General features: G+C 39.9%; 2 protein-coding genes, 1 long non-coding RNA gene and 1 other non-coding gene across 9 annotated transcripts; 3 read left to right on the forward strand and 1 right to left on the reverse strand.

Annotated features, from left to right (window-relative positions):
- Positions 1-13: 13 nt before the first annotated feature.
- Positions 14-1,772, forward strand: LOC116618140. Its single transcript, XR_007307394.1, has 2 exons — positions 14-390; positions 997-1,772. It is a non-coding gene; the product is annotated as an uncharacterized LOC116618140 (transcript).
- LOC5512069 (H(+)/Cl(-) exchange transporter 6) lies at positions 1,266-22,703 on the reverse strand. 6 transcript variants are annotated; one of them, XM_048725126.1, is made up of 25 exons: positions 22,114-22,251; positions 21,918-21,956; positions 20,127-20,192; positions 18,962-19,027; positions 18,801-18,866; positions 18,121-18,187; positions 16,852-16,958; positions 16,660-16,716; positions 16,240-16,309; positions 12,645-12,712; positions 12,146-12,204; positions 11,369-11,415; positions 10,726-10,811; positions 10,309-10,422; positions 9,655-9,824; positions 9,273-9,369; positions 8,970-9,096; positions 8,507-8,660; positions 7,906-8,065; positions 7,607-7,713; positions 6,464-6,915; positions 5,483-5,649; positions 5,208-5,315; positions 4,449-4,574; positions 1,266-1,678 (listed from the first exon to the last, which is right to left on the reverse strand). In XM_048725126.1, exons 2-25 carry the CDS (start codon positions 21,933-21,935, stop codon positions 1,601-1,603), a joined length of 2,637 nt encoding a protein of 878 aa, XP_048581083.1. In that variant the 5' UTR covers positions 21,936-21,956; positions 22,114-22,251; the 3' UTR covers positions 1,266-1,600. The 6 variants fall into 6 exon arrangements, with proteins under 6 accessions (XP_048581083.1, XP_048581082.1, XP_032237395.1 ...); XM_048725125.1 differs by lacking the exons at positions 1,266-1,678; positions 22,114-22,251 and adding exons at positions 3,044-4,098; positions 22,467-22,703; XM_032381504.2 differs by lacking the exon at positions 1,266-1,678 and adding an exon at positions 3,044-4,098 and having other exon boundaries at positions 22,114-22,252.
- LOC116618142 lies at positions 4,465-9,547 on the forward strand. Its single transcript, XR_004296053.2, has 2 exons — positions 4,465-4,576; positions 9,085-9,547. It is a non-coding gene; the product is annotated as an uncharacterized LOC116618142 (long non-coding RNA).
- On the forward strand, positions 22,261-27,515 carry LOC5512071 (E3 ubiquitin-protein ligase MARCHF8). Its single transcript, XM_032381507.2, has 4 exons — positions 22,261-22,443; positions 25,713-25,864; positions 26,199-26,558; positions 26,719-27,515. The coding sequence occupies exons 2-4, from the start codon at positions 25,733-25,735 to the stop codon at positions 27,046-27,048; spliced, it is 822 nt and encodes a 273-aa protein (XP_032237398.1). The 5' UTR covers positions 22,261-22,443; positions 25,713-25,732; the 3' UTR covers positions 27,049-27,515.
- The last annotated feature ends 124 nt before the right edge of the window (positions 27,516-27,639 follow it).

The raw sequence follows: 27,639 nt of genomic DNA on the forward strand, positions 1-27,639 counted from the left end.
ACAGCTGAGTGATGTAAGACAAAAATATCGTTTTGTTATTGTTTTGATCATAGACTCGCGCGCCAAATAGCTCAACTCCATCAGAAGAAAATGACCCACTTTTTTGATATTTCTCAGCAAACAGACAATTTTACGTTTGAATGGAATGAGTCTTATGGTGAGTGCGAGGATTGTAACAGAATAACTGCCGAATGGCAGCTGAATCAGTGTCAATTCGGGTTCTGTGGCCGGTTTTTCTGTAGCGATTGTGGCTATCGCTGAGAAAGATGCAAGGACTCAAACCCCCGCTCTGTGCAGCTTTGTGATTCACACGCCAGGATTGCGTATCCTCGATGTACAAGATGTGAGAGCCGATTCTGTGACGATTGTACCAACGTTGTGGTGAAAAAGGTAGTCTAATTCTCTTTGTTCGCAGACACATACTTACGACTTTTGTTTTGTTTTTATTGTGCGCGTAGAAACTCGCCAAAAAGGAAGATTTGCTCACCATCACCCTTTTCATGAAATTTATTTTGGTGTTGATAAAAAAAATAAAAATGAAAATTTGGTTTATGAAATGAAATGTAGTTTTTTTTATATAAATTATTCAGATGACGTGGTCAGATTGTAACGATCTGCCGAACTAAACCAAAATACATGTCGCGCCACCATACGTTAACGTTTACCCGCCCCCTCCCCGAAAAAAATTATGCCTTGAGATAAAGTAAATGTATTAGAATTGACGTATACTATCGATTTTGGCTTTACAGAGGATCAAAATTCTCAAAACGTTTTCGGGGAACATGCATCCCCTTGGTTTGCGCCAAAAAAAAAAAAAAAAAAAAAAACTTGCCGCCGCAGCTTATTCTGTACCCCCGTTTTCTTGCTCCCCTCTAGTACCCCTCGGCTCCCAGTTTTTATCATTTCATATCGCATTTGACTAGTACCTGGTCTTGATTTAAACAAACAACATGCTCTATTACCTATACACAATCTAAACATGTTCTTTTGATGCAGTGTCTGTCCTGCCTTGACAACATTTGCTCCCTTTGCATTAACAAAGAGGAACAGCACTTTTCCAACACTTGTGGAAACTGCAGTAACAAGACAATGAGACCTTTGCAGGACATGTGTCGCACATCAATCAGGAGGGCAATAAGGGCGTCGCTTGCTACACCACAAGAGGAGCTTCACCCAAAACAAATAGACATGAACATCAAACACCTTCCCATACCTTCAGTAGTGAAAAGCTTTATGCGATTTGAATGACATAATTCAAACAATTATTTAAATGTAAAGATATTTATTTCAATTTAGAACATATTATGTTGATGTTATGTTGTACAAAATTAAAAATCTAGTGAAATATATTTATTTCTATAAACTCCTCTAATATAAAGTATAAGATAAGGATCTGTAATCCCTCATAAAATCTATTACATACAATCAGGATCATACTCATGGGCAGATCTAGGGGTGGTCCGAGGGGGCTTCTATCCCCCTTATTTTCAGATATTTGCTCTAATACCATCTATTAATTATAGAAATCATTGTAGATGTAGTTTTTAATGGTTACTAAGAACAGTCTCAACTCAAACTGTGAGGGCACTTGCTCTATGTGTCATAGGCTACTCAAATGGTGAAGACAGTGCTCCATGTGTTCATGTGTCAGGTTAGCTCTCGTGATGATTCCAACAAGCTGCAACAAGTAAGAAAAGGTTCAAATTGACATGTTTTGACAGGTTTTCTTAGCTGTCCCTTAATTATTCACCCAATAAAAAGACTACATAGAATACTTGTATTTATTCAAAGGGGCCTTGTTGACAGTCACCCATATTTCCCTCTAGGAATCCCCAGGGTAAAATATTTAATAATAATCATAATAATAATAATAAAACTTTTATTTGTAAAGCGCTTAAACTATGGATACATATTCTAAAACGCTAAAGAATCAAAGGAAACAAAAATAAACAAAAAAGAAATATTAAACATTGCAGGCTCAGTAGTGGACCTAGGGGGAGGGGTTAGGGGGTTTAACCCCCACCCCCCTTGGGCTGCCAGAAAGCTATATGTAACCAAAAAATTACCCCCTCCCCCCTTTGTCACTGAGCAAACCCCCCCCCCCCCCCTCTCTTAGTGAAAAGCTAGATCCGCCCCTGGCCTAGGCAGAACAGATACTTCTTGAGCGCTGGTTTAAAAGAGGTTAGTCCTCTTATCCACCTGATTATAATAGGCAAATTGTTCCATAGTTCTGGGTTTTGCATCTAGTCTTTGGGACTACTAGGAGATTTGCGGTGTTTGATCTGAGGTTATAGGAAGAGCGACTGCAGTTGATAAAGTTATCAAACTTAGGTACTAGTTGTACAACACGCGCAGCAGCATTGAGGATCCACTGGAGACGACTGAGTTGGTATTTAGGGATCTTGAAAAGGAGTGTTGCAGTAGTCTAGATGTGTGGTAACAAAGGCATGGATCAAAATTGTACAGGCAATTCAAGTACTTCTGTATTTGTTGAATAGGGTATAAGCCACGGAAAGCCTTGCTGCACACCATGCTGACATGTACATCCATGCTCATCATGTTCCTGTCAAACCAAGCACTGAGGTTCCTCACTTCTGATGCTGGTTTGATTTCCGACGCACCGAATAAAACCGAGTTGACATCAACCTTCTCAGCTGTTGATGTGAGCCAATTACCAAGAAATCTGTCTTGGAGTCGTTTATTTTTAGGCGATGACTAATCATCCAAGCAGGTACTTCAGATATGCTTAAGATTGCCCTCTTCTTGACCTGATGGATGTGACGGCTTGAAGGAGAGGTAAACGGTAAATCTGTGTGTCATCGGCATACCCTGTGCGTTGGGGAGGTGTTGGTTGGTGATGTTAAAAATGCAACTCGCATAGACGTTGAAGAGACTAGGACCAAGACAACTACCTAAGGAACACCACAATCAAGACTGAAGCTTTTAGATGACGTGTTGTTTATGACAATTTGCTGCTGTCTTCTAGTACAGTACGATAACCAGTTTCGTATCACTTCATATTAAAATTGCTCTATCTTTTTTGCGGAGGGCCCAATGCTCATGATTTTTTCTAAGACGACTACAAATTTACTTATGCATATAATATGCACAGAAAAGACTACACATTTTCGAATTTTATTGATTTATATGGTATTTTCTGTTTGCATATATTGTGAGTAGTTCCGTAGCAGTGGGTATAGTTCCGTATCACTAAAAAAATTCTGTCGTCTGGTACGAGTTATTTTTCATTTTAGAATCATTAAAACATATTAACTGAAAAACATATCACATCCTTTCCTTTTTGCTCTTTATTAATGTATAAAAATGGTTTTAACTTCGCAATGCAGCAGGTTAACAAACCAACAATCGCCAATGGGCTTTCGCTCGCGTGTCGCTAACAAATCCATATTGTTAGTTCCAGAAAATATCCATACCTCCCCACATTGAGGGGATTGGGAATTCCGAGGGGGGAGTGTTAAAACGCCCAGGAATTTCCAGAGGGGAGGGGGGGTCATACCTCCGACCCCCTCAATGGGGGGTATGGATATTTTCTGGAACTACACATTGCAACAATCAAAACGGTCTGATATAATTCTTCAAAAATAAATGCCACAACCCACACATACTAAAATGGCAAAATAAAAATGTAGAGGATAACAGGATAAGGTGTGACCTAGAATTTGGTGATTCTTTTTGTTAGTTTTCGTGCACGGGAGCTCAACCAAAAAGCCGTTTTTATTTACAAGGACAAAATGTGAATGCTACGGTCGCCAATGCGTTGTTGTTGTACTTTTATGAGTTCTTGAATAACAATCCCATATACCTTTTTAAGTTAGCCAGCTAATGATTTAACTATGGTTAATCTTTGCCGTTTTATTTTATCACACTAGGATATTGATATATCAATCATAGTTTCAGTAATTATTTTAATATAGAATAATTTATCGAGTGCTAAATAATATCAAGGAGGTTGTCTTTAAAATGAAGTTCTTTATTTAGATCCAGTAGGACTAACAGCATGAACCCATGATATGTCGTTGTGGACTTTAAGGAGTGCCTTCTCCGTCGAGTGGTCTTGACGAAAGGATGACTGGTAATCTGGAAGAGGTGCATGCACTTCGCAATGTGAGAGCAATTGATCAATGAACACCCTCTCAGCCATCTTCGCAATGAATGGTAGATTGCTGACAGGACTAAATTTCTTAAAGATAAGGTCCAGGCCGAGTTTCTTTAGCTAGCTATTTAGTTATGTAACGATATGTGACACCAAAATCATGATTCATGGTCCAAATTTTTTTCTTTTTATGGATCAAAATTTCAGACAGTTTCATTAATGATTATGAATTAGCTGTCGCCGGATGAGTCACCTGGGAATGCTAAGGGGGTTTGCACAGTTATTGTATCATATGTAAACATAGTCGTTATAGGAAAAGCGTGTGTCTTCTTACCTGTCCCTTACTATTAGTGACACCAAGATGTCGCAGACCCATGGTACGGAAAAGGTTGAATACAAGAGGTACGGGCGTCCACGGAAACACCACATATGGACATGGATTCATGTATGGGGTTACATCCTGTAAGTAAATAACAAACCTGTTACATGGAGTTGTTATGCAACTATGTAGTCAAGGCGTTTAACGCAAATATGTAGTCAAGCAGACAACAGATTCTGTTTGTGAAAAAAGCGAGGAAGTAAATATGGCTCGCTTATCAGGCCGAGTTTCTGTACTATATCACTCAAATAAACATCATAGATAACGAGACTATAGAAAGAAGCTAAAATGATGCTCTATCTTTATAGGTTTACATGGGCATGTTCATTTGTGTGTATAATGTTTTCCATAAAGTATGCAAAGTATTGCTTGTTTGCAAAACAAAAAAATAACCAGCAAATTCGAAAAGTGCTTTCTCTTTACTTGACTTTGTCAAATTATTGAAAAAACTCTTCTTATAAGGAAAGTCATTAGGCGGCAATTGTTCTACAGCTAGTTAGTAGTGGACAGTTGCGACTAAGGTTTCACACCCGCCAGGATTGCATATCTTTCATGTTCAACACAGAGCGCCGTTTTTGTGGTGGAGTTTTTTTTAATCATTTTTATTTGGCCAAAAGACCAACTAAAATACTGTGTAGCAAATTTAAGGGTTTTCACCTAGTTTTTAGCTGTTTTTCAACAAGTATTCTCTAAACATGCCAAAAAAAATCTCACCATGATCATTTCCTGTTGATCCTCCTCGATGTGTATACTGTGAATGTCAGGGAATCTGGGGTACTCCTCTGTCATACCAGAAAAATCAACAACTTGCTGAGTTTCTTTCTAGAGGAAACAACAAAAATACTCAGAAAAATAAAGTAAAACGTGTGATTAAGATCAATGAGAAAGCTTTAAAGAGCAGTAGAAGTGGTGGATTTACAAGTTAGAGCATACGAAAGAAAAAATATAGAAATATTAGAGATCAACAAGTGCATCGGATAAAGTATTACCCCGTTCTTTTCATCGTAGTAGACTCCTTTTTTGATCAAAGTGACAAGCTGGGATCTGAGTATAAATCCATGTAAAGTCAGCATTTGGCCTGAATTAAGCCAGGCTTGCATCTCGCCAATGATATTTGATGGGCCATCAACTTGTGACGGTTGTAGTTCTTGCGAATCTATAAAAAAATATACTTACAACTTATTTTATAATGTATACAGCGTAAATGGTCGTTCAAGCGAGTTCGAGGCGGAGCAATTATTTCAAAATTCCAGCTTCAGCTCTAAAAAAATCGAACTAAATAATCGATAAATAAGAAGTTAAACAGGAAGAACCCCAACAAATAAATCAGTAATGACAATAATAATAAAAGAGTAACTAGTGGATTTTAAAAAACTTGCATTCGATCATCCCTACATTTTTTGGGGGGCTGGGGGCGCTTATTTAAGCGGGTTGCTTATTGGAAGCTGGTCACCAAAACAAGCCTTTATGATTTATTTCATTGTCTCAAGAAGTCGATGATAGGGATGCAATCGATTTAACTGCGATTTAATCTTAAAGTATAGCCTTCATCTGAAATTAAGAAATCACCAAAGCGCTTTCCAAATTATCCGTTTGATCAGGACCTCGACAGATTTATCATGATTGTTCTACGAACTCATGATTGCTGCTCTCTGATTGCTGCTGACCATATGGAAACTAGATCAAATGCCGTATATTCAAACCACACAAACCTAAAAGTGGCTACTGAATCGCAAATTTTGCAGCTAGTATATTGTTTCGACAGACTTTTGAAAAGGTATACTCGCATAGGAATCATTTGTCTTCTCAAGATGTTTAACAGTTTGTCATGTTATTTTAGAAAGAAAATATCAGTTACCAAATAAAAGCTTTAGGTATTATCAACCGAATGAAACCGTTCACTACAAATTTGTAAGGCATACACTGCTGAATGTCTTCAGATATTTCATTTTAAAAGATAAACACATTACCACTGAACTGTATTTCCTCTTCTAACCCATGGCTTTCAACAACCAAATCGTTGTCAGCAGCATTTCCTATATATGACTGTGGCGGTGCAGATGTAGAGAGAATAGCTGCACTGGCCCCTAACATCCCACTTCCATCAGGTATTCCCTGGCCGCTTAGACTTCTTCCTCTTGACCTCACAGTCGCCCCCAAGGAATCCTCGGATGTAGCTCGCCTTAGCTGTTGCTCACTCACGACGAACGACCTCGTAGTGGATTTGGCATATTGCTCGTTGCTCGTCAGAGGGTTGTCAGGGTAGTCCGAGACGTCGCCAGGGATAGCTGATGCTTTATCCACCGTCACCACTGGGAATGCGTTATGTGCAGTTGTCTTGAGGATTCCAATGATGGAGTGCAGTCGAGTGTGGGGATATATGTATGAGAGGCACGATTCCATGATGTTCCATGCCTTGAGCCTTTGAACGATAGAAACAAAGAAACTTCATGCTTCATGCATAGTTAGTTCATGCTAATTTCTTCTGGAAAACTTTGAGGTTGTAAAAACCAATTACTCGAATTCAAAACGATGTATTCACTTGCACTAGGAAACTCTGTAACTATTTGTCGAACAACTGGGAAAAATCTCAGTATGGTGGATCATGTGAAATGGTGTGTAAACAGTATGATGGATCATGTGACATGGTGTGTAAACAGTATGATGGATCATGTGACATGGTGTGTAAACAGTATGGTGGATCATGTGACATGGTGTGTAAACAGTATGATGGCTCATGTGACATGGTGTGTAAACAGTATGGTGGATCATGTGACATGGTGTGTAAACAGTATGATGGATCATGTGACATGGTGTGTAAACAGTATGGTGGATCATGTGACATGGTGTGTAAACAGTATGATGGATCATGTGACATGGTGTGTAAACAGTATGATGGATCATGTGGCATGGTGTGTAAACAGTATGATGGATCATGTGACATGGTGTGTAAACAGTATGATGGATCATGTGACATGGTGTGTAAACAGTATGATGGATCATGTGACATGGTGTGTAAACAGTATGATGGATCATGTGAAACGGTGTGCAAACTGTATAATAGACCATGTGATATGGCAAAATTGCACTAGTTGCAAGTGATGCTTTCATACCTGTACATCTCTGAAGGTGCTGACCACTCTAGTAGAGGGATGCTCTTCAGCTTGATGTGGATGTCATAAAGACCTTCATTAAAAAGGTCGCCTGACCACTTAGCAACCTAAAGGAAAAAAAAACATGCTTCTTGAGAAATTGTCTAAGATGGACTTGAGCATCACTTAAATGCTACAGCGTTCATAGAAAGCCCATAGAGGGGGTCTCATCATTAGTGTGATCATGATATACAACCCCAAGAGGGAGGTCTTCACCATTAGCATGATCATGATATACAGCCCCTAGAGGGGGGTCTCACCATTAGTGTGATCATGATAGGCAGCCCGTAGCTAATCTCATTGGTTGACTCTATGAGAATAACAGTGAGACTGATAGTCATCCTAACAACTCCACCCAGGAATGATGCGGCACCAATCAGCGCAAATGTACCGTGATACGTATGATCGTACCCTACAAACCTAGAAAAATAAGCATTTTCACATCAATCACAAAAACATGAAGGAGATCTAGGAATGGTTACAAATACAGTATACATTTTGTTGTGGTTGTTATTTTAAAGGGTTATAGCCGAATTCGTTTTTGCACGGCTGCCGAGAATTCAAATCCATTTATCGTCTGGGAATAGCGCATAGTCAATCATATCACCGTGACCAATCAGTTCACTTGCTGTGTGGAGTCAAATTGTTAATGATGCGAATATGAAAACATGAAAGTCATCAATTGGTTTATGATACATAAATTTAGCATTTTATTAGACAACCCTCTTAATGTCATGCTGGTCCAATACTCTGGGAATATCCAATGTTACATATAGTTACAGTCATTGCTTTTGAGCTAAACATCAATACCAAAAGTATAACAAAGTAAGTTAAGTGTTAACCTACTGACTTCTAACCTACCGTCTGAGTAACTCGCCAATGAACCTGCCATATGCAGCACCACACAGCAAACAAGGAACAAACAATCCACTGGGAACACTTGCACCATACGTCCAGCAGGCCAGGAAGTAGAAACATATGAAGAAGATTGCGAGAGATGGTAGACTGAATGCTCCTAACGAAACAAACACACTGTTCTTTGTCAAATGGTTATCTATGTGCAAAGATGATACCAATATTACATGTGCAGACCACAGTTACAAAATACCAATACATAATTGCGCAGAATGTTAGATAATACCACTAGTTATGGGCAAGCAATGTCAGATGATACCTATACTTATGCCCAAACAATGTTAGATTATACCTATACTTGATGTGCAAACAATGTTGGATGGTGTTTGTAACAACTACAATCTTGTTTTAGTACACTAACATAACACACTAAAAGGTTATAAGGACCATGATCTGGTTAACTGCGTACCATCCAAATGAAACAACTGCTTTATGGCGCCTTCTTGGGAGTTGAAGAATAACGTCGCCATATCATTGTATTCGCCTTTGCTACAAAAATATGACTTAACTTCTTTTGTTGTCAGGTTGATGTTTTGCTAAAAGATTCAAGAAGAATGCACGAAGTTAAAGAGCGTTAGAGCGCGAGAGTCAAGGGTGGAAGATTAAAAGTACAGTATTTGCCCGAACAGCCGCGGGTCTTATCTAATTCTTTATGGCCCAGAGAGGAGGCGCTTTTTTGTCTACCCATGATAACTCATGAAGTAAAGCTCACCGATGGTAAATCTCTGGACAAACAGCTTCCCAAGTAAACAGGACAAAAGAAAGCAATAGATGTTGTCACGAGAGCAACAAGAATTGCCTCGAGTATTCTAAAATAAAGACAAGAATTAAACACACTGTTATCAATGAGTAGATAATAGCGAATGTATCATAAATTAATGCATCAAACTTTCAAAGTTTTTTTATATGATCATTTATTTGACAGCTACAATGATTATGTTATATTTGCAATCTAAGAGACAAAGGGCAGTAAATTTTAAAAATGGAGTTGTGGTTTTACAGTCTATAATCAATAAGCATAAATTAATTTATCCAATTAATTCAAATTTTCAGCAACCAACCATATTTCTTTTTGACATTTGCATTAAGCTTACTTGACGAATTTCCGCCGAGAGTTTACATAAAGAATTCTGTGAATTGTGAGATTCCTATTTAGACTGTTGAACCAGGCGCCCAGCAAACCTCCTACAAATCCCATTATGATGAAGATTAGCAGGTCTTGGATATTCCACAAGTCACACTTCTTTCCTGGCGCCTTGTTGCACTGGAGACCAATAAAACGGCACAGAAGCTGTTTTGTTTGAATTTAAAAGTACACACATAACAAAAACTTTAACTAACCCAAGGATCTACAGTATCTGACAACACTATCTCCTAAATACCATAAGAAAATTTGTTAGTATATCGCTACCTTTGCTGTCAATATGGCAAAACTAAGTGTACAGTAAATTGAAATGAATGTTACATTAGTGCTATTGTATTTAGATTCCTACACTCCATTTTGCCTTCGTCAACATTCGCGTAAATGAATGCTTATTGCCCAATGATGCCACTGATTGCCAAAATGTGCACTTGAATGCCCACATAATGGAAAATTCCCAATTAATCGCTTCATGCAAACGATTCCCGGTTCATGAAAACGAAGTATATCTTTTTTTATTGATCGACAATATTCACTTGCGAGTGCATGTTTTGCCATAACGAACGGCAAAAGGTGTACCTAATAATAAAAATGTATTCTACCTTACCTGGAAAACACCAAAGTTGATAAGACCAGGCTGGTAAAAAGATCCCCAACCAAAGTTATTGATTCCAGACAAGAACATGTTGAGAGTGAAGGATGCAGACATCGAACAGAAAAACTAAAATCAACACAGATAGAAAAGTGAGTTTGTGATGTAAATCACTGGTTGGTGTTCCACAGTGGATGAAGTGATCATTTAGGGCTATCTAGGAATCAGACTAGGGCTAGGCTATATAGGCATCAACAAACATGACCCATACTTGAGTTTGCCTGAAAAATCAAACTTGGGTTCGGTAACATCCTGCAACTGCAAGTTCTGTTCAGAAATTCATTCCTAACCATTTGAACAAAAATGCAAAAGTGCTCAGTAGTGCTTCCATAACTACATTAGTGTTTTAGATAATGTTCAATAAATTCTTACAGTTCTCCAAGTAAGGTCCTGATTCCAGAAGGAACTGCCTTCCTCAAGACTGAAGAGAACCCCTCCAATTGGGGCACCAAAGGCAGCTGAGAAAATTCAAATGCAGTAGTTAAACTTAACATTGAACCAATAGGAATATATAAATATAGTATACAGTATATACTATAAACGTATACACCTATTTCAATAAACAATTGGCAAATGGCAATTCTAAGACCAATCAAGAGTAACAGATGACGTGGTCTCAGCAAGAACATGTTGTCCGCAATCTAATAAAATAAGAAATAAGCGATGATGAATTCTCATAATGAGGACTAATCCTTCTTCTTTTTTTCCTTCCTTCTGCAAATACCTTTTTGGGCATGATTTCGCGCTCAGCAAGACGACTTTGACAATGTCTGTACTATGTAGCTCCGCGGAGCCACAATAAGCTTATTTGCATTCCAATTTGAAATTTTAATCAACCAGGTAAGGAATTATCACGTCAAGAAAAGGAATACCCTTGAAAATAAAACGGCATCTATTGATAACGAAACATTGAAATTTGATGGCTTTCGAATAGGCACTTTAGATTTTCACACTTCTCAGATATCGACACGGGATATACACTTGGGAAGTAAGTGACAGGGCCCTGTTCTAATACCTGCGACACCTGCAGCAGCTCCTCCTGACACAAAGTCTCGCTTATCCCTATTAACAGACAAAGGCATCCTTTAGGGCATTACATAATATCAACTAAGGATAAAATAATAACAAAACAAGGTCTACAATACTGCTTGAGTGGGCACGGAGAGGATAGTGCTTGGACGAAACTCCCAAGCTTTTCTGCTTTGTTTTGGTACACTATAGTATATTACTATGGTGGTTTTGCTTGCTTTTCTTTAGTTTGGGAGAGTGCATCCAACCTCGTTTGGAGGTAGAATGGATTACCATTTCTCAAACGTATAGCAAGGAATAAAAATATTTATATTTTGGCTTACAACGAACATGCACAGAGGCGAATGAAGTACCTACTGCTAGTCCCAAGGCGTCAATCCTCAAGCATCTGCTCTTACATACGTAACAAAGATCGGGTAGCATTTTCTTTTGAACAAAGCAACCAATCAAAATCCGCCGACACGATTTTGATGCTAGTCATCGAACGAGCTTCGCTTCGAGGGAAGGCCAACAACGTTTTCCTCTATCCATTTAAAATGGAATATGTTCATAAGCAGTCAACATGTTAAAAATTTAAGTAATTTTGCTGAAAAAAAAAACACACTGGGGACTAGTTCTTATCTTTACCGCGGACAGTGGGCCGAACCTGCTGGCCTTTAAGAAAAGTGTACTTATTCGTGTATGAATTTGAAATCCAGCTTCAAATAATCAGCCGCCTGCTGATCAGTCCTCCATATGAACAACGACAAAAATAAACACTCACCTGTCCGTCCTAAAATATGGAAAGTTGAAATTGATTTTGCTAAATGCCAGACTCTGGAACTGCAGAGCAATTCAGTGCATTAGAGAATGTCTCCAAATGCTTTTGTGTTGTATAGAGTAGTAAGAGCAGTTTTGAGTTTTTTACCGTTATTTTAGAAATTAGGGGATGCCAGAAAGAACTATCGAGTTTAATTGAATAGCCTATCAGATGAATAACATCAATGAATACAATATTGTGGTCTGTTTATTTTGCAACAAGAATTAATTGAATAAAAATTGTACAGCCCTAGTACATGCACTGCATATTTGTACATGTAACGACTGGAATGACCATGTGGTGCAAGAGTTTAGCATTGCACATGACATGAGTGAGGAGGAGCTTGTGCGGAATGGACGAATTAAGATAATTTTATGAAAATTTTAAAGGAACAATTTCATAAGTGTTAACATTGATTTTGGATAAAACAAGTCTATCATTGTTTGATTTATGCATTGCATACCTGAGGCACACCAGCTCCAATAATTGCTCCGCTATGAATCATAGGCCCTTCCTTACCAACAAATAGCCCTGGAAACAGATATAAAACAACAACAAAAATGGGTCACTAATACAAAATAGAAATACAGATACTAGGCCTGTGATAAATACCGTACCTATGTATATAAAAGTAATGGTCTTCATCCCTAATCCCCCCAACTCCTCTTAACCTGCCTTCACCCCTTCCTCACACCCTGTCTTCACTTCCCACCCCCTCACACCCTGTCTTCACTTCCCACCCCCTCGTATCCTGTCTTCACTTCCCACCCCCTCGTACCCTGTCTTCACTTCCCACCCCCTCGTACCCTGTCTTCACTTTCCACCCCCTCGTACCCTGTCTTCACTTCCCACCCTCTCATACCCTGTCTTCACTTCCCACCCCCTCGTACCCTGTCTTCACTTCCCACCCCCTCATACCCTGTCTTCACTTCCCACCCCCTCGTATCCTGTCTTCACTTCCCACCCCCTCGTACCCTGTCTTCACTTCCCACCCCCTCGTACCCTGTCTTCACTTACCACCCCCTCATACCCTGTCTTCACTTCCCACCCTCTCATACCCTGTCTTCACTTCCCACCCCCTCATACCCTGTCTTCACTTCCCACCCCCTCATACCCTGTCTTCACTTCCCACCCTCTCATACCCTGTCTTCACTTCCCACCCTCTCATACCCTGTCTTCACTTCCCACCCTCTCATACCCTGTCTTCACTTCCCACCCTCTCGTACCCTGTCTTCACTTCCCACCCTCTCATACCCTGTCTTCACTTCCCACCCCCTCATACCCTGTCTTCACTTCCCACCCTCTCACACCCTGTCTTCACTTCCCACCCCCTCGTACCCTGTCTTCACTTCCCACCCCCTCATACCCTGTCTTCACTTCCCACCCCCTCATACCCTGTCTTCACTTCCCACCCTCTCATACCCTGTCTTCACTTCCCACCCCCTCACACCCTGTCTTCACTTCCCACCCTCTCATACCCTGTCTTCACTTCCCACCCTCTCATACCCTGTCTTTACTTCCCACCCCCTCACACCCTGTCTTCACTTCCCACCCTCTCGTACCCTGTCTTCACTTCCCACCCTCTCATACCCTGTCTTCACTTCCCACCCTCTCATACCCTGTCTTCACTTCCCACCCCCTCGTACCCTGTCTTCACTTCCCACCCCCTCATACCCTGTCTTCACTTTCCACCCCCTCATACCCTGTCTTCACTTCCCACCCCCTCATACCCTGTCTTCACTTCCCACCCTCTCATACCCTGTCTTCACTTCCCACCCTCTCACACCCTATCTACACTTCCCACCCCCTCATACCCTGTCTTCACTTCCCACCCTCTCATACCCTGTCTTCACTTCTCACCCCCTCATACCCTGTCTTCACTTCCCACCTTCTCATACCCTGTCTTCACTTCCCACCCCCTCGTACCCTGTCTTCACTTCCCACCCCCTCACACCCTGTCTTCACTTCCCACCCTCTCACACCCTGTCTTCACTTCCCACCCCCTCGTACCCTGTCTTTACTTCTCACCCTCTCATACCCTGTCTTCACTTCCCACCCTCTCATACCCTGTCTTCACTTCCCACCCCCTCGTACCCTGTCTTCACTTCCCACCCCCTCATACCCTGTCTTCACTTCCCACCCTCTCACACCCTATCTACACTTCCCACCCCCTCATACCCTGTCTTCACTTCCCACCCTCTCATACCCTGTCTTCACTTCCCACCCCCTCGTACCCTGTCTTCACTTCCCACCCCCTCGTACCCTGTCTTCACTTCCCACCCTCTCATACCCTGTCTTCACTTCCCACCCCCTCGTACCCTATCTACACTTCCCACCCCCTCGTACCCTGTCTTCACTTCCCACCCCCTCGTACCCTGTCTTCACTTCCCACCCTCTCATACCCTGTCTTCACTTTCCACCCTCTCACACCCTGTCTTCACTTCCCACCCCCTCACACCCTGTCTTCACTTCCCACCCTCTCATACCCTGTCTTCACTTCCCACCCCCTCGTACCCTGTCTTCACTTCCCACCCTCTCACACCCTGTCTTTACTTCCCACCCCCTCACACCCTGTCTTCACTTCCCACCCCCTCGTACCCTGTCTTCACTTCCCACCCCCTCGTACCCTGTCTTCACTTCCCACCCTCTCATACCGTCTTCACTTCCCACCCCCTCGTACCCTGTCTTCACTTCCCACCCCCTCGTACCCTGTCTTCACTTCCCACCCCCTCGTACCCTGTCTTTACTTCTCACCCTCTCATACCCTGTCTTCACTTCCCACCCTCTCATACCCTGTCTTCACTTCCCACCCTCTCATACCCTGTCTTCACTTCCCACCCCCTCATACCCTGTCTTCACTTCCCACCCCCTATTACCCTGTCTTCACTTCCCACCCCCTCATACCCTGTCTTCACTTCCCACCCTCTCATACCCTGTCTTCACTTCCCACCCTCTCGTACCCTGTCTTCACTTCCCACCCTCTCATACCCTGTCTTCACTTCCCACCCCCTCATACCCTGTCTTCACTACCCACCCCCTCATACCCTGTCTTCACTTCCCACCCCCTCATACCCTGTCTTCACTTCCCACCCTCTCATACCCTGTCTTCACTTCCCACCCTCTCATACCCTGTCTTCACTTCCCACCCCCTCATACCCTGTCTTCACTTCCCACCCCCTCATACCCTGTCTTCACTTCCCACCCCCTCACACCCTGTCTTCACTTCCCACCCCCTCATACCCTGTCTTCACTTCCCACCCTCTCATACCCTGTCTTCACTTCCCACCCTCTCATACCCTGTCTTCACTTCCCACCCCCTCATACCCTGTCTTCACTTCCCACCCCCTCATACCCTGTCTTCACTTCCCACCCCCTCACACCCTGTCTTCACTTCCCACCCCCTCATACCCTGTCTTCACTTCCCACCCTCTCGTACCCTGTCTTCACTTCCCACCCTCTCACACCCTGTCTTCACTTCCCACCCCCTCATACCCTGTCTTCACTTCCCACCCTCTCATACCCTGTCTTCACTTCCCACCCCCTCGTACCCTGTCTTCACTTCCTCCCCTTTATTAACCTGTCTTCGACCCCCACCCCCTCATACCCTGTCTTCACTTCCCACCCCCTCATACCCTGTCTTCACTTCCCACCCCCTCGTACCCTGTCTTCACTTCCTCCCCTTTATTAACCTGTCTTCGACCCCCACCCCCTCATACCCTGTCTTCACTTCCCACCCTCTCGTACCCTGTCTTCACTTCCTCCCCTTTATTAACCTGTCTTCGACCCCCACCCCCTCATACCCTGTCTTCACTTCCCACCCCCTCGTACCCTGTCTTCACTTCCTCCCCTTTATTAACCTGTCTTCGACCCCCACCCCCTCATACCCTGTCTTCACTTCCCACCCCCTCGTACCCTGTCTTCACTTCCTCCCCTTTATTAACCTGTCTTCGACCCCCACCCCCTCACACCCTGTCTTCACTTCCCACCCTCTCACACCCTGTCTTCACTTCCCACCCCCTCTTAACCCATCTTCAACCTCTTGCCCCAACCGCTCTCACCTCCAGCAACACTAAACAGAACTCCAACAGCTTTACTGACAAGCGTCTTCAGCCTCACAACATGTGGAACCTGAACAAAAACAAAGAAATACAATGGTATATTGATAGTAGAGGTTGTCCACTAGCTGGAGGTTCAAAACAAATGAATGAAACTGAAGACACGGAATACGTTATTTCGGTGTCAAATTTCTGTTGCTCTAAAAAGAAATTCATTCGTTTTCATAACTTTTTTTATAATTTTTGTTACCAGTGTTCTTAGACCCAACAATTTTTCTCAATCACATTTAGAAGAAAAAAAGCAAATGCAGCCAAAAAGATAACTTGGAGCCAAGAAAAAAATATATATATTAGTTAATGGCAGATACAATTAATTACATATTTAGGAGAATATTGAGCATTTTGCAGACTAGAGTATATTACCTTTATCCCATTCAAGTAACACTTGATTTCAGGGATCCCACTACCAGCAGCAACAGGCTAAAAATCATAGAAACATCAAACAGTGAGGATACTAGAAGGCATAGTGAGAACGGTAATAGAATGTAGTAATGCTGGCAACAATGCATTGAGGGGGTAATGGAAAGTGGTAACAATGATAAAATATGTCCATACCTCCATAGCTGTAAGGCAGCCAGCAATAAGTGTAAAACCTCCATTGAAAAGCATCATAATTACTAATGTAATGACCAGACATCCCTCAGGAGTGCAAAGGTTTAACGCTGACATAATGTTAAGAGCAATAAAGACTGTTCATGTAAGACTCTTCTTACACAAAATTAATGCCTAAAATCTCTATAGTAGTCAAGTTAAAGAGACCTTGTAAACCACACCTTTGTTATTGCGACATTTAATATTTTAAGGCACATAATGTGATATACTCTAGCAATAATTATCTAAAAACAAAGATTAATACTTTATTTGCCAAATTCAAAAATATAAAAATATGGCGTTGGCTTCCTCAAATCAGCCGATGGAAATGGACAATTCTTCACACTCGGTACTTTTCTAGGATGACAAACTGGTGGCTGACAGAGGCTGTTTAAATTGTCTTTCTACTGATAGATCACTCTAAACGAAAACCATTAATGATACAGACGTTTTGATGCAGATGCATTTTATTCTGATCTCAGCCCATGGCAGCTGGTTAGTTATGAAGCCAATCCTTAAAGTGCTGGGAACCAACCATCAACTACCCACCACTGAAGAAAACGCCTATCAAATAGCCACCGTTGAAAGAAATGCAGATGGCCATTAACTAGCCACCCTTGAAGGACATTCAAACAACTATCAACTTCCTGCCCTTGAAGGACATTCAAACAACTATCAACTATCTGCCCTGTAAGGGCTGTACCATCACAATTGAGTCCTAGGCCAGTCGCAGCCATGCATCTTCCCTTTTGAAAGCCTATTGGTAGAATACCTCAACATTGACAACGTTGTCAGCACAACATTTATGGACAATGTCAACAACTAACAATGACACAACATAACAGAAATTAGGCACTTAATCACACCTGTACTCTGACCTAAACAAAACTTGTGCCAGAGACGGGTAGTAGCTCACTTGTAGCTTGCATTGGTGGTAATTGCATCTCAGGAAATTCAGGATCACATCTTACTGTATAAAAGAAATCAGCTGGATACCATGTTCCTTCTGATATTTCCCAGAAGAACCTTAACCAACAACTTAAATTGAATGAAGAAGATAGTATACTAGCAACAGAATGAATAAATTTTTGCCACTACTCGAACCCCGCTGACAATGAGCCACCCTTCTCAAGTACTAATGCCCTACCAAACTCTTGGGGGGAAAAACGATGAAGCTCACTTTTATGATCACCACATAAGTGATGGGTCATTTCTTCATATTGTAAAGGATACATTTTTCTACAACTTGAAATTTCAAGTCTGTAAGCATCTTTATGAAGTAATCTATAAAAACAGCGACCTGTAGGCATGGTATACACAATGGCTATTACACATTCATTCATCACTTTCAAAAATACTTTTAAGGAGGCAAATTGTCCAGTCAGTTTTAGCAAGACTGAACTGCAAAGGAAACTCTTTATTGAATTTACCAATAGAGGGTTTCATGATCATATGATTTCTTAGCAACTCTTGCTATGACTCCATAACAGGGATCATACTTGCACAACGTTCATATTGTCAAAATTGGCAGAAGGGACAGAAATAGGGGAGGGATTGCTGGTTTCTTTACGTTTGAGTAAGACCCGGAAACATTGCACAAGTTTGACCCCTGTCATGGCGTTGTAGCTACTGTGATGTTCCTAAGAAGACATGTGATCGTGCAAGCACTCTATCACCAGCTGTCTGGAATGGGGTTCAAGTTATTAGCAAGAGGTGTGACATCACAGACATTTCCCAGCCTCTTTTACACAGGAATCCCAACCAGAATTTAAGACACTACATAGGTTGATAGGAGGATATTCTAAGACATTTGGAACTTTCAAGCAGGCTAGGATATAGCTAGGGTGTGTCCAGGTGGCACATCAACCCTCCTTGCGGCCAAAAACAGATTATCTGTTTAGATAGTAACTTACCAGGCCTGTCAATACTCCAATAACAAATGTCACGACCCATCTGATCAAATTCTGCTTTTTCAAGGACTGAAAGGTAAACGCAGTAACAAGTAATTGCAATTAGAGCTGTTGAACTTCATCTTATCTACAGAACAATACAGTTAATGCTGGAATGCACTCACCATATTTTCCTTGGACTGAAGCATCGCTGAGAAGGGCTTATTATAACAAACATCATAGTCGAGACTCTAAGAAAAATAGGATCAAAATCATCTCTGTCAGATATGCTTATCTAACGTTCATTGTGATGACGCAAAACAAAACATACAGTTTTACAAAGCTAGTGGTGACATAAACCATTTAAATGGTCAATTCATATTTTGTAATGATTAAGGGTAATTAAAAGTTCATTGGAATTAAAAACTGTTTTTAGGCCAGCCCTGCTGCCCCTTTGTGTGGAGAGGTATGTTAACTGGTCAGGTCATATCCAAATTTTGCAGGGATATCCAACAACATACTTTGCAATTTTTAATGGCCACAAGAAGTGTTATTGACACTAGACGCCTTCACGGAATGGACACGGGTATTATGATACACGGAAATGAACCCTGAGGGTCAGCTAAATGTATCTCTTTATGACTTGAGTTAGTTTTGTTTGATGATTTCTTTCTCGTGTGTGATTTCTGCTGTTTTTTCTTGTTAGATCCGAAATTAGTTTAATAAACCATACTATAATTTGGTGGAGCAGTTTTTGCTATCATATTGGTTGGATGCATATCTTCAAGACAGCGCCGTAGCAAGAAGTGAGGCACTGGGGGCACGCCCCCCCCCCATTATTTTTTAAAATTATAAGGAAAAAACAGTATGGGTGTGGCTGTGCCCCCCAATATTTTCTTAATGTTTATTTACTGTGCCCCTTAAATATTTGAGGCCTGCTATGGCACTGTTAAGACCATATTGATAATGTTTATTAAAATGAAATGGTTGATTATATTGATATGGTTAATTTGGTTGTTAATGTGTTAACACTAAGAGCTTAATTATTCATACAGATTCTTATTCTTATTCATACAAATTCTAAATAATTGTAATTAATTATAAATAATTCTAAATAATAATTCTAAATAATTATAATTAATTATAATTATAAGAATCATAGTTAAAACAATGCTCACAGATAACTGTTGTTACTGTTAAATTACCTCACAAAGTCAGGGCTTATTATATTGGGGCTCGGTGCAACCCCATCTTTTTAGGTGGCAAAACTTGGGAAGGGGGGTACTGGTTCCACAACAATTCGCTGGCTTTGGATTAGGGAAGGCTTTGTCAACAAAAATTATACAGTACCTCATAATCCTTTCTTGGTAGTTCTTTTCTCTTATGAAACACATCACTGGAAGTATCCTCTAGTTCCTAAATGGAAAAAGAATCACCTTACCTATTACCATTGTTGTTTAATTTGGCAGAGATGTAAAACTATACCCTTGCTTCAAAAGGGATTCTCATTTTTTGAGTATTGCTTTTAAAGCAAAAGTGATTCTCGTCAAAAAGCCAAAATAGCCGAAATTTACATACAGCAACTTTAAAACAAAATAGATGTTCAACGGAATATGATATGGATGAAATGAAATACCCCTTTGAAGACTAAAGTGCTGATGGCAATGACGTGCTGCATTAATCTAAACACTTGGGTATTGTACTAACATTTTCACTAAGGACAACAGCATAGTTCTCTATATTTCGGCCCCTAGCTAAACAAAATTCCATATATATAACAAGTCTCAGTTTTGTTAGTCTCTTCGCAGCCCCCAGAGGTTAGAGTGGGAGTGCTGTGTGACTCCGACCATGGGGGGCTGCAAAGGAGACTAAGTTTTGTGCAGTTTTTTTTTTGTTATTAACCCATTGACTCCTGGCTATTTTTGAGCTGAATTTACAAAAAACAGACTGAAAACAGATACCTCCCCCCTATTCTGAGTTTTATACAGCCCGTCAAAGTCAAACACAGCTGCACCTAGTCAGCGGTATTCAAGCTTCTCAACAGTGCTTTGCAGTCCCCACTTTTAATCCCTCGTCGTTGTGCTGAAGCCAGCACAAGTTGATGGTTGCTTGTATTTTTCATCAAAAATACAGCTATGAGCATATTAGGAGAGTGTCTCAGGACATCATGAAGTTTTTTGGGGCATAATTGAGTGCTTTGCTTATGGATATTTGTAAGCAAAGGTGGATTCATGATGATTTTTTCTTGTTTGGCTTTGCCTGGATGAGAAAATAATTTTTCTAATGAATCACCACAGCTCTCCTAAATGCTGTCTTTTCTTAAACCAAATTGATTCCAAAATTGTTTACACTGCTATTCTGGGTCTGTATGACCTGGAATTGATTCGTTTGGCTTCAGGGTGAAAAGACTTTTAAAAAACCATCTGACTTTGGGGAGAGGGGTGTTGACTGGCCCTCCCCTCGTGAATTTTTCCCTGGATCTCCCAGAATGCTTTTCAATCCGTAAAGGCATCTTCATGGTTTTACAAGCCTTCGAGGAGTGGACATTGTGTTTTGAGGCCATGGAAATGAATCTGGAGGATCAGAATAAAGGTATCTATTTGTGTCTTGAGCTGTGTTTGCTGATCTCTCTCCCTTATGTTGTATTTTGAGCATTTTATTGAGAGGGGTGATTCTGCTTTTCTTTCCTCGTTCGATTTGAAATTTGTCAAAGAACCTGTGCTATAATTTGGCTTAAGAGTAGTTGCCAACACCTTGGTTGGATGCATATCTTCAAGACCATTTATCCCTTAGACTGATGCCTGAGTATCTTCATCTTGTTGTGTTTAGTTTGCATTTATGAATTTTTTGGGTTGTGGGTACTTCCCAAAGCCGGTACAGGCCGGTTTAGGGGTCAATGTGTTAAGAAAAATCTGGAGTGAATTTTATTTTTAGTGCAACACGGTTGTGAGGGAAAACTTAAAGCTTAAATGGGAACAAAAAGGGTGCCATCATGTCCATTCAAGTAATGATTTGACTGATAAATGATTGGCATGGCCCCTCCCCCGGTCCCAGTTCATAGCACTATGGCATTCTTTTTGTTTTGCTTAAACAAGTGCTCGGCTCAGGACACGAAAAAATTCAAAGAGGTTTATGCCTCACCAGTTCCTGGTAGTCCATACTTGCTTTTGACCGTCAGTTCTAAAAGGTAAAAGAAACCACAAACTTTACTTTCATGTCAATGATGAATGAAACTATGAAATTAAAAACACTCGATTCCAATTCAACAATAACACAATACTTACGATCTTAATTACCGGCATAATAAAGATCATAGAAATATCAACAAAAAACCCACCAGAAAGTCCTCACTACGTTCCTTTATACCCTAGTTTATTTTAGAATCAGCCAAGAACTTTCCCAAATAGCCATCATAGCCGCACTTTCGGTGCCATTTTGATTCTGAAGATCCTCAGCTTTAGCCAGGCGTCACTTCCTTTTTGCGCAGGAGACTGAGCTCTAGGTTCCGGAGAAGGAGGAAGACAACAGAAAAATAGAAAAGATCTGTTTTGTTTTCTTGCCTTTCGTCGATCATTCATCGAAAAAGAAAAACGTTTGAATCAACACACGGAAGCCTTTTATCGTATCCCAAAACACTTATGTATCGAAACGCGTACGATATTTAGAGGTAAGTTCGGAAAAATATCTAACCTTTGAAGCGATTTATTGCGAGGATCAATCGGCCATTGAAGTGATGCTGTGGTTTTATTTGTACAAGAGAGAAGGAAAACACGACACAAAAGCTTCTTTCCTAAGTCTCCCCAAAGCCATCCACTACTCTCTGTATTTTTCCCTGATCAAATGGAATACTTTTCGCTTATATTTCGTGCAATGATTCCAGCCGACAGTTTTCCGTGCGAAAACAGTGGATTAAGCTTTAAGTAATTTTTATCAGGATAGTGTTCGCGTTTAACTGTTCAAACGGTGAACATGAATGGTTTCTAGTCACTCATGCAACTTTAAAGTAACTTTTTCGCTCGAAACAAGCGGGTTTTACTTTGTTCCGAGCAATTAAAGTCTGAAATTGTTCAATATATTGTGTTGTACTTAAATGTTGCTTTTGAATCGTTTGCTCTCGCCATCTTTTTTATGGTTTTATTTATGTGTTTGGGTCATATTTCAGGCCCGGTTGATTTTCAAAGTTGGCGATTTCACCCATCACATCTGTTTTGTTTTGTTATATTTGGTGCTATGCAACTTCAAATAGTGCCATGATAATATTATGTCTCTTATCTTATTTAGAATTTACACACCATTTTTTATTGATTCTCTGCATTTCCCTTTTTTCCATTTTTAACACCGGTTTCTCCATAAATCATCTATTTTCATCTAACCAATCTAAATAGTGTGAGGGCTCTGCTGCACCCAAACAAAATAAATAGGTTATTTACTGGATTTTAGGTTGCGCTGTATTGGGTAGAATGACTGAGATCTGGAAATTACTTATACAATGTAGTTAGTACGAGCTTTACTGGTAAATCTATAAATGGGGTACAGACTGGAAAATGATTATAAATTAGGGTGGGTGATACAAAACAATGTAGCAGAAATTCATCAAAATGGCAGGTGAATTGCCACCCAATTAAACTCCTTTATCCACCACATGGCTCTCCATGTACTGTTTCCTGCATTTATATTCATTTGTTGTTTACTATAGGATTTATATGCTTAGTAAGACTCTGTAGGTTCAGTTATTTGTTAAAGTTATAGCCTTCCAGAATTGATAGATTTAGTTAATTCTTTATATTTTCTCCTTTTACCAGGCCTGCAATTATGCACTGATTCAATGGATAAATTTTGATAGCTGATGAGGAAGCTAGATAATAGTCTGCAATAAAAAAAATTGCTTTTTAAATGGCACTTGAGTAGTTTATATTGCACAATCTTTATAATTGCTGCATAGTTTACCTGACATCATTCTGAAAAGCCTGTTTAATATCATACTTAACTCATATGTATGGATACCAAAAGATGCTCATTTGTGCAAGTACAGTATGTGGATATACATAGAATCTGCAATAGAATAGAATCTATAAGTGGGATCTGCATTTAGAAAAAAGGCTGTGAAATGAATGGCCAGGGTTGAGTCATGTGATGTAGATCCATATGTTAATCAAAATATATTTGAGATATTCTATATGCTTTACTAGACCCTGTGTTAACATCTTTTTATTTGTTGCTGAAGATCATAGTTTTCCGGTTATCTTTATGTCTCAACCTGATAATAAAGTAATAATTCCTTCTTTATTAGCAAAATTTATTTTTAAATCATTTCTATATGATTCTGACCATACAAATACTTCTTAAGCACCTTTGAATAAATATAACAGTTAAGCATTCTGTATGCTGAGTTTTGACTGTAAGCTTCTGTAGAGTTACTGCATTGAAAATGTTTTGTGCTATGTGTATCTCATGTTTTCTGCGGAAGAGTTGAAATATTGGCTGTTGGCACATCACATATCGATATCGTAAAACAGTATTGTGATAGGCAAATTAGTCTTATGTCATGAAGAAAAGGTGAAATTTGGAATGTTTTTTATATCAAACATTACAAAGGGGCATATGTCATTTTCAAATTAGTTTTAGTGGAACATAGATTCACATTAAGCATTGTAGTATAGTGGTTTCGTGATTTGATTTGAAGCAAGAAGTTTGTAGGTTCGAATCTCAGGGATTACCATTTTTTCTTCTCTTTTTGTTCTTGTTTTTACTCCTATTTTTCTCTCTTTTTTAAGACATTTTTAGATATGTTTTCTTTAAATAATGTCCTTTTTTCATAGGCTATAGCCATAATGATCCAAAAAATATAATATTCTTTGTGTGCTTTCATTGAGTTTTAAAAACTGAGGTGTTTTTTGTTTGGGAGAATTCAAGAGCAGATCAGTGGAGCTCGAGACAGTGTGCACTCCAGCTCGCATGCAGAAAACAGTTTAAAAAACTGAAAAACTGGCTACAAATTCCAAGCAATGACATTGTTTGGTTGTTAATCTATTTGGACTTATTTTGCAATTTCCTATCTACCTGGGACACATTTTTCTCCTGAAGAATAATATTTTTTAGTGTTAAAAGGTAAAAGTTCGGTGGAATTCACAGGGTTGTTGTGTGATGCACGAATTCTTCTTACACGATTTTATGCTTTGTCATCGCATGACCTTCATCATGTAATGAAAGTGACCAATCCCACTCAATTATTTTATAAAAAGAAGTAATTTATTTAGAACTATTTTAAATGGGTGACAGGTTAACCAAAACTAAATCAAACTAAGAATTTGCACATGCTAAAACCTATAGAAAAAAAAAAGATAGGCAATCATAAAAAAAAGGCAATCATTGAAATATGTTACCTCCCCATAAGATATCATAAATGATTTATAGATATTTTTATGTTATATTTATATATATTATGAACATTCAATTGAACAATTCAACTTTAGAACTCCAGTCACTGACTTTCACAGTATAATACAAACATTTAGATTTTATTATGAACTATCTTTTGTATAGACACATGTCAGTGTAAATGTGATTACAAAGTAATGTCAATTCTTTGTCCAAAAGCTTTTTCAGGGTATTAATTATTAGCAAGGATTAAGGTAATAAACTTCGGCAACACCAGAGAGTCATACATTGATGACCTCTAATAATTAATCATGTGATTTGTAACATTTGTTCTCTACATGATTAGATAGAAATTTTTTTTTGTAATCCACGCTTCCTTTCATGCGTAGGAATGCCATCTGCTGTTTGGGCTGACAAATTTTTTTAATTACTTAACATTTCTAAAACTGATGTAATGATTGTTGCAATAGTTAGGTCACAGGTACTAGGCCACAAATATTTTCAGTTAACTGTTTCCTCCTTTTCCAGATAGTGATATTTCATATTGTTATGTTTCAGGTAAATGTTTGGAAGTTAATATGTCTGACAGTCCAGGAAAAGAGGAGGCAACCATGGTTGGCCATAAACCCTCTACAAGTGCCCCCACAACACACAAGGTACATGTTGTTTCCAGCAACTCCATCCAGCCATCACCTGATTCCAGTGAAGAGGTAAGTCACCAGACGATCACCTTTACTGTTTAATAATCACCCTACAGCGATCTCCCTATAACATTCACCCTATAACAATTTCCCTATGACAGTCACCCTATAATAATCACCCTATAACAGTCACCCTCTAACAATCACTGAATGCTATCTCCCTATAACAATCACCTCAAAGCTTTGTATCACCCTATAACAATCACCTTAAAGCTATCACCCTATAACTGTCACACTATAAGAATCACCCTATAAGAATTATCACCCTAAAGCAATTGGACAGCCGAAGAAAATGTGTTTCCTTTTAAAATTTGGTGTGCAAGTGGTTCATTCCTTTTTCAAGGTTCCAGAACAGACCTCGGTGGTGGAACTTAATGCAGCTAATGCCACAAATATCAAGCAGAATCGCCAGCAGAGAGTGTTTGACATGATGAAATTACTACAACAAAAGCACCTCCAGGACGTCATGCAGACGGAAATGAGTGACCGTGGTAGCTGGGAAGTAGCTGAGACGCAGAACATTTGCAGAATCTGCCATTCAGCTGGGGAGGAGCCCCTTGTAACACCGTGCCATTGTTCTGGCTCTGCCAAATTTGTTCACGCTACTTGCCTGTTGACATGGTTCAAAAAGGCTGTCAAAAACACATGTGAACTTTGTCGGTGTAAAGTCGCAATCAAGAAAAAGGGGAAGCCATTCGCAGAGGTAAAAATACACCTCAAGGCGCTGTTCTTTGCAATTACACATTTACAGCTGTTCTCCGATCACGTTTATAGTTAGAAAGTTTATGTGGAAATTTGACTTTCTTAACTACAATCTTGCAATCTGCTTTGTATTTGTTATAACGTTTCTTGTTATTTTTCAGTGGAGAAAGCCTGAAGATAAGCCGATCCCCCTTATCTGGTTCATTGTCTTTCTTGTTGGACTGTTTCTCAATGTGTTCTCTATATCCGTCAACGCATCAGAAGTATGTACCACGACAGCCTGTATTATCTTCTACGTTGTCAATGGTTTTGGTGTCGTCCTTGATGCTGCATTCTTATACTTTTGGTGGACTCGTTGTCTGTTTTATTGGAAAAAGTGGTGCGCCCTTAATCAGGATTGGTCCATTCTGTCTTGCCCTGCGTCTGCTATTACGCAAAGGCCAGCAGAAGAACGCAGTCTACGGGCTTTACAGATCTCTCAAATAGTGTAGTATTAAAGTGAAGTTGGTTGTGAATAACAGGTAAACTGCCCTGGAAGTCCCTGAGCATTCCATGTGGTTACATGCCATCCTCAGGGACATACTCTGCATAAATTTTACGAGGAAAAAAACATTCGGCGTGCCCAACAAAAAAGGGGTTTCAGGGCCTTCATCCCTTTATCAGTAAGAGGTACACAGGCGTCACTCTGCCATGTTCCCGGGATCATATGATGTTCATCAATGTGTTATTGTCCCTGTACACCCAAGCACAATAAGCAGATAACGGTTCGCGCTATTGTCGGTATAATCGGCTCATACGTTCTAGGAAGTCAGAATGAAGTCACTGTGACGCAAAAGTAGCCATCCTTTATTAAGTTTTCAAGTTAAAATGAACTGCATTATCTTGACTTTGTTGTGGATGTAAAGAAGCTGTAGAAAAGGAAGTTTGTAAATAAATAAGTGTATTGTTTGATCTGAAATGCGTATTCTTTTTTTTTTTGTCACATGCTTGCCCCACTTGCGTACAAAAGTGTGATCTGATCTGATCAAAAACATGGATAAAGTTCTTATTTGCATAATTTGTGTCGGAAAACTTTATGGTCA

The sequence above is a fragment of the Nematostella vectensis genome, chromosome 3, assembly GCF_932526225.1.
Source record: "Nematostella vectensis chromosome 3, jaNemVect1.1, whole genome shotgun sequence".
In the NCBI taxonomy this organism is placed as follows: domain Eukaryota; kingdom Metazoa; phylum Cnidaria; class Anthozoa; order Actiniaria; family Edwardsiidae; genus Nematostella; species Nematostella vectensis.

Bases quoted from the DNA above. Each gene is read 5' to 3' on its own strand.
- LOC5512071 (XM_032381507.2), top strand. From the start codon at position 25,733: ATGTCTGACAGTCCAGGAAAAGAGGAGGCAACCATGGTTGGCCATAAA. The intron at 25,865-26,198 runs GTAAGTCACCAG...TCCTTTTTCAAG, and splicing joins CACCTGATTCCAGTGAAGAG to GTTCCAGAACAGACCTCGGT. The intron at 26,559-26,718 runs GTAAAAATACAC...GTTATTTTTCAG, and splicing joins AGGGGAAGCCATTCGCAGAG to TGGAGAAAGCCTGAAGATAA.
- LOC5512069 (XM_048725125.1), bottom strand. The intron at 12,205-12,644 runs GTATGCAATGCA...ATTGCTCTGCAG, and splicing joins TTGGAGCTGGTGTGCCTCAG to TTCCAGAGTCTGGCATTTAG. The intron at 8,661-8,969 runs GTACGCAGTTAA...TTGTTTCGTTAG, and splicing joins GCAGTTGTTTCATTTGGATG to GAGCATTCAGTCTACCATCT.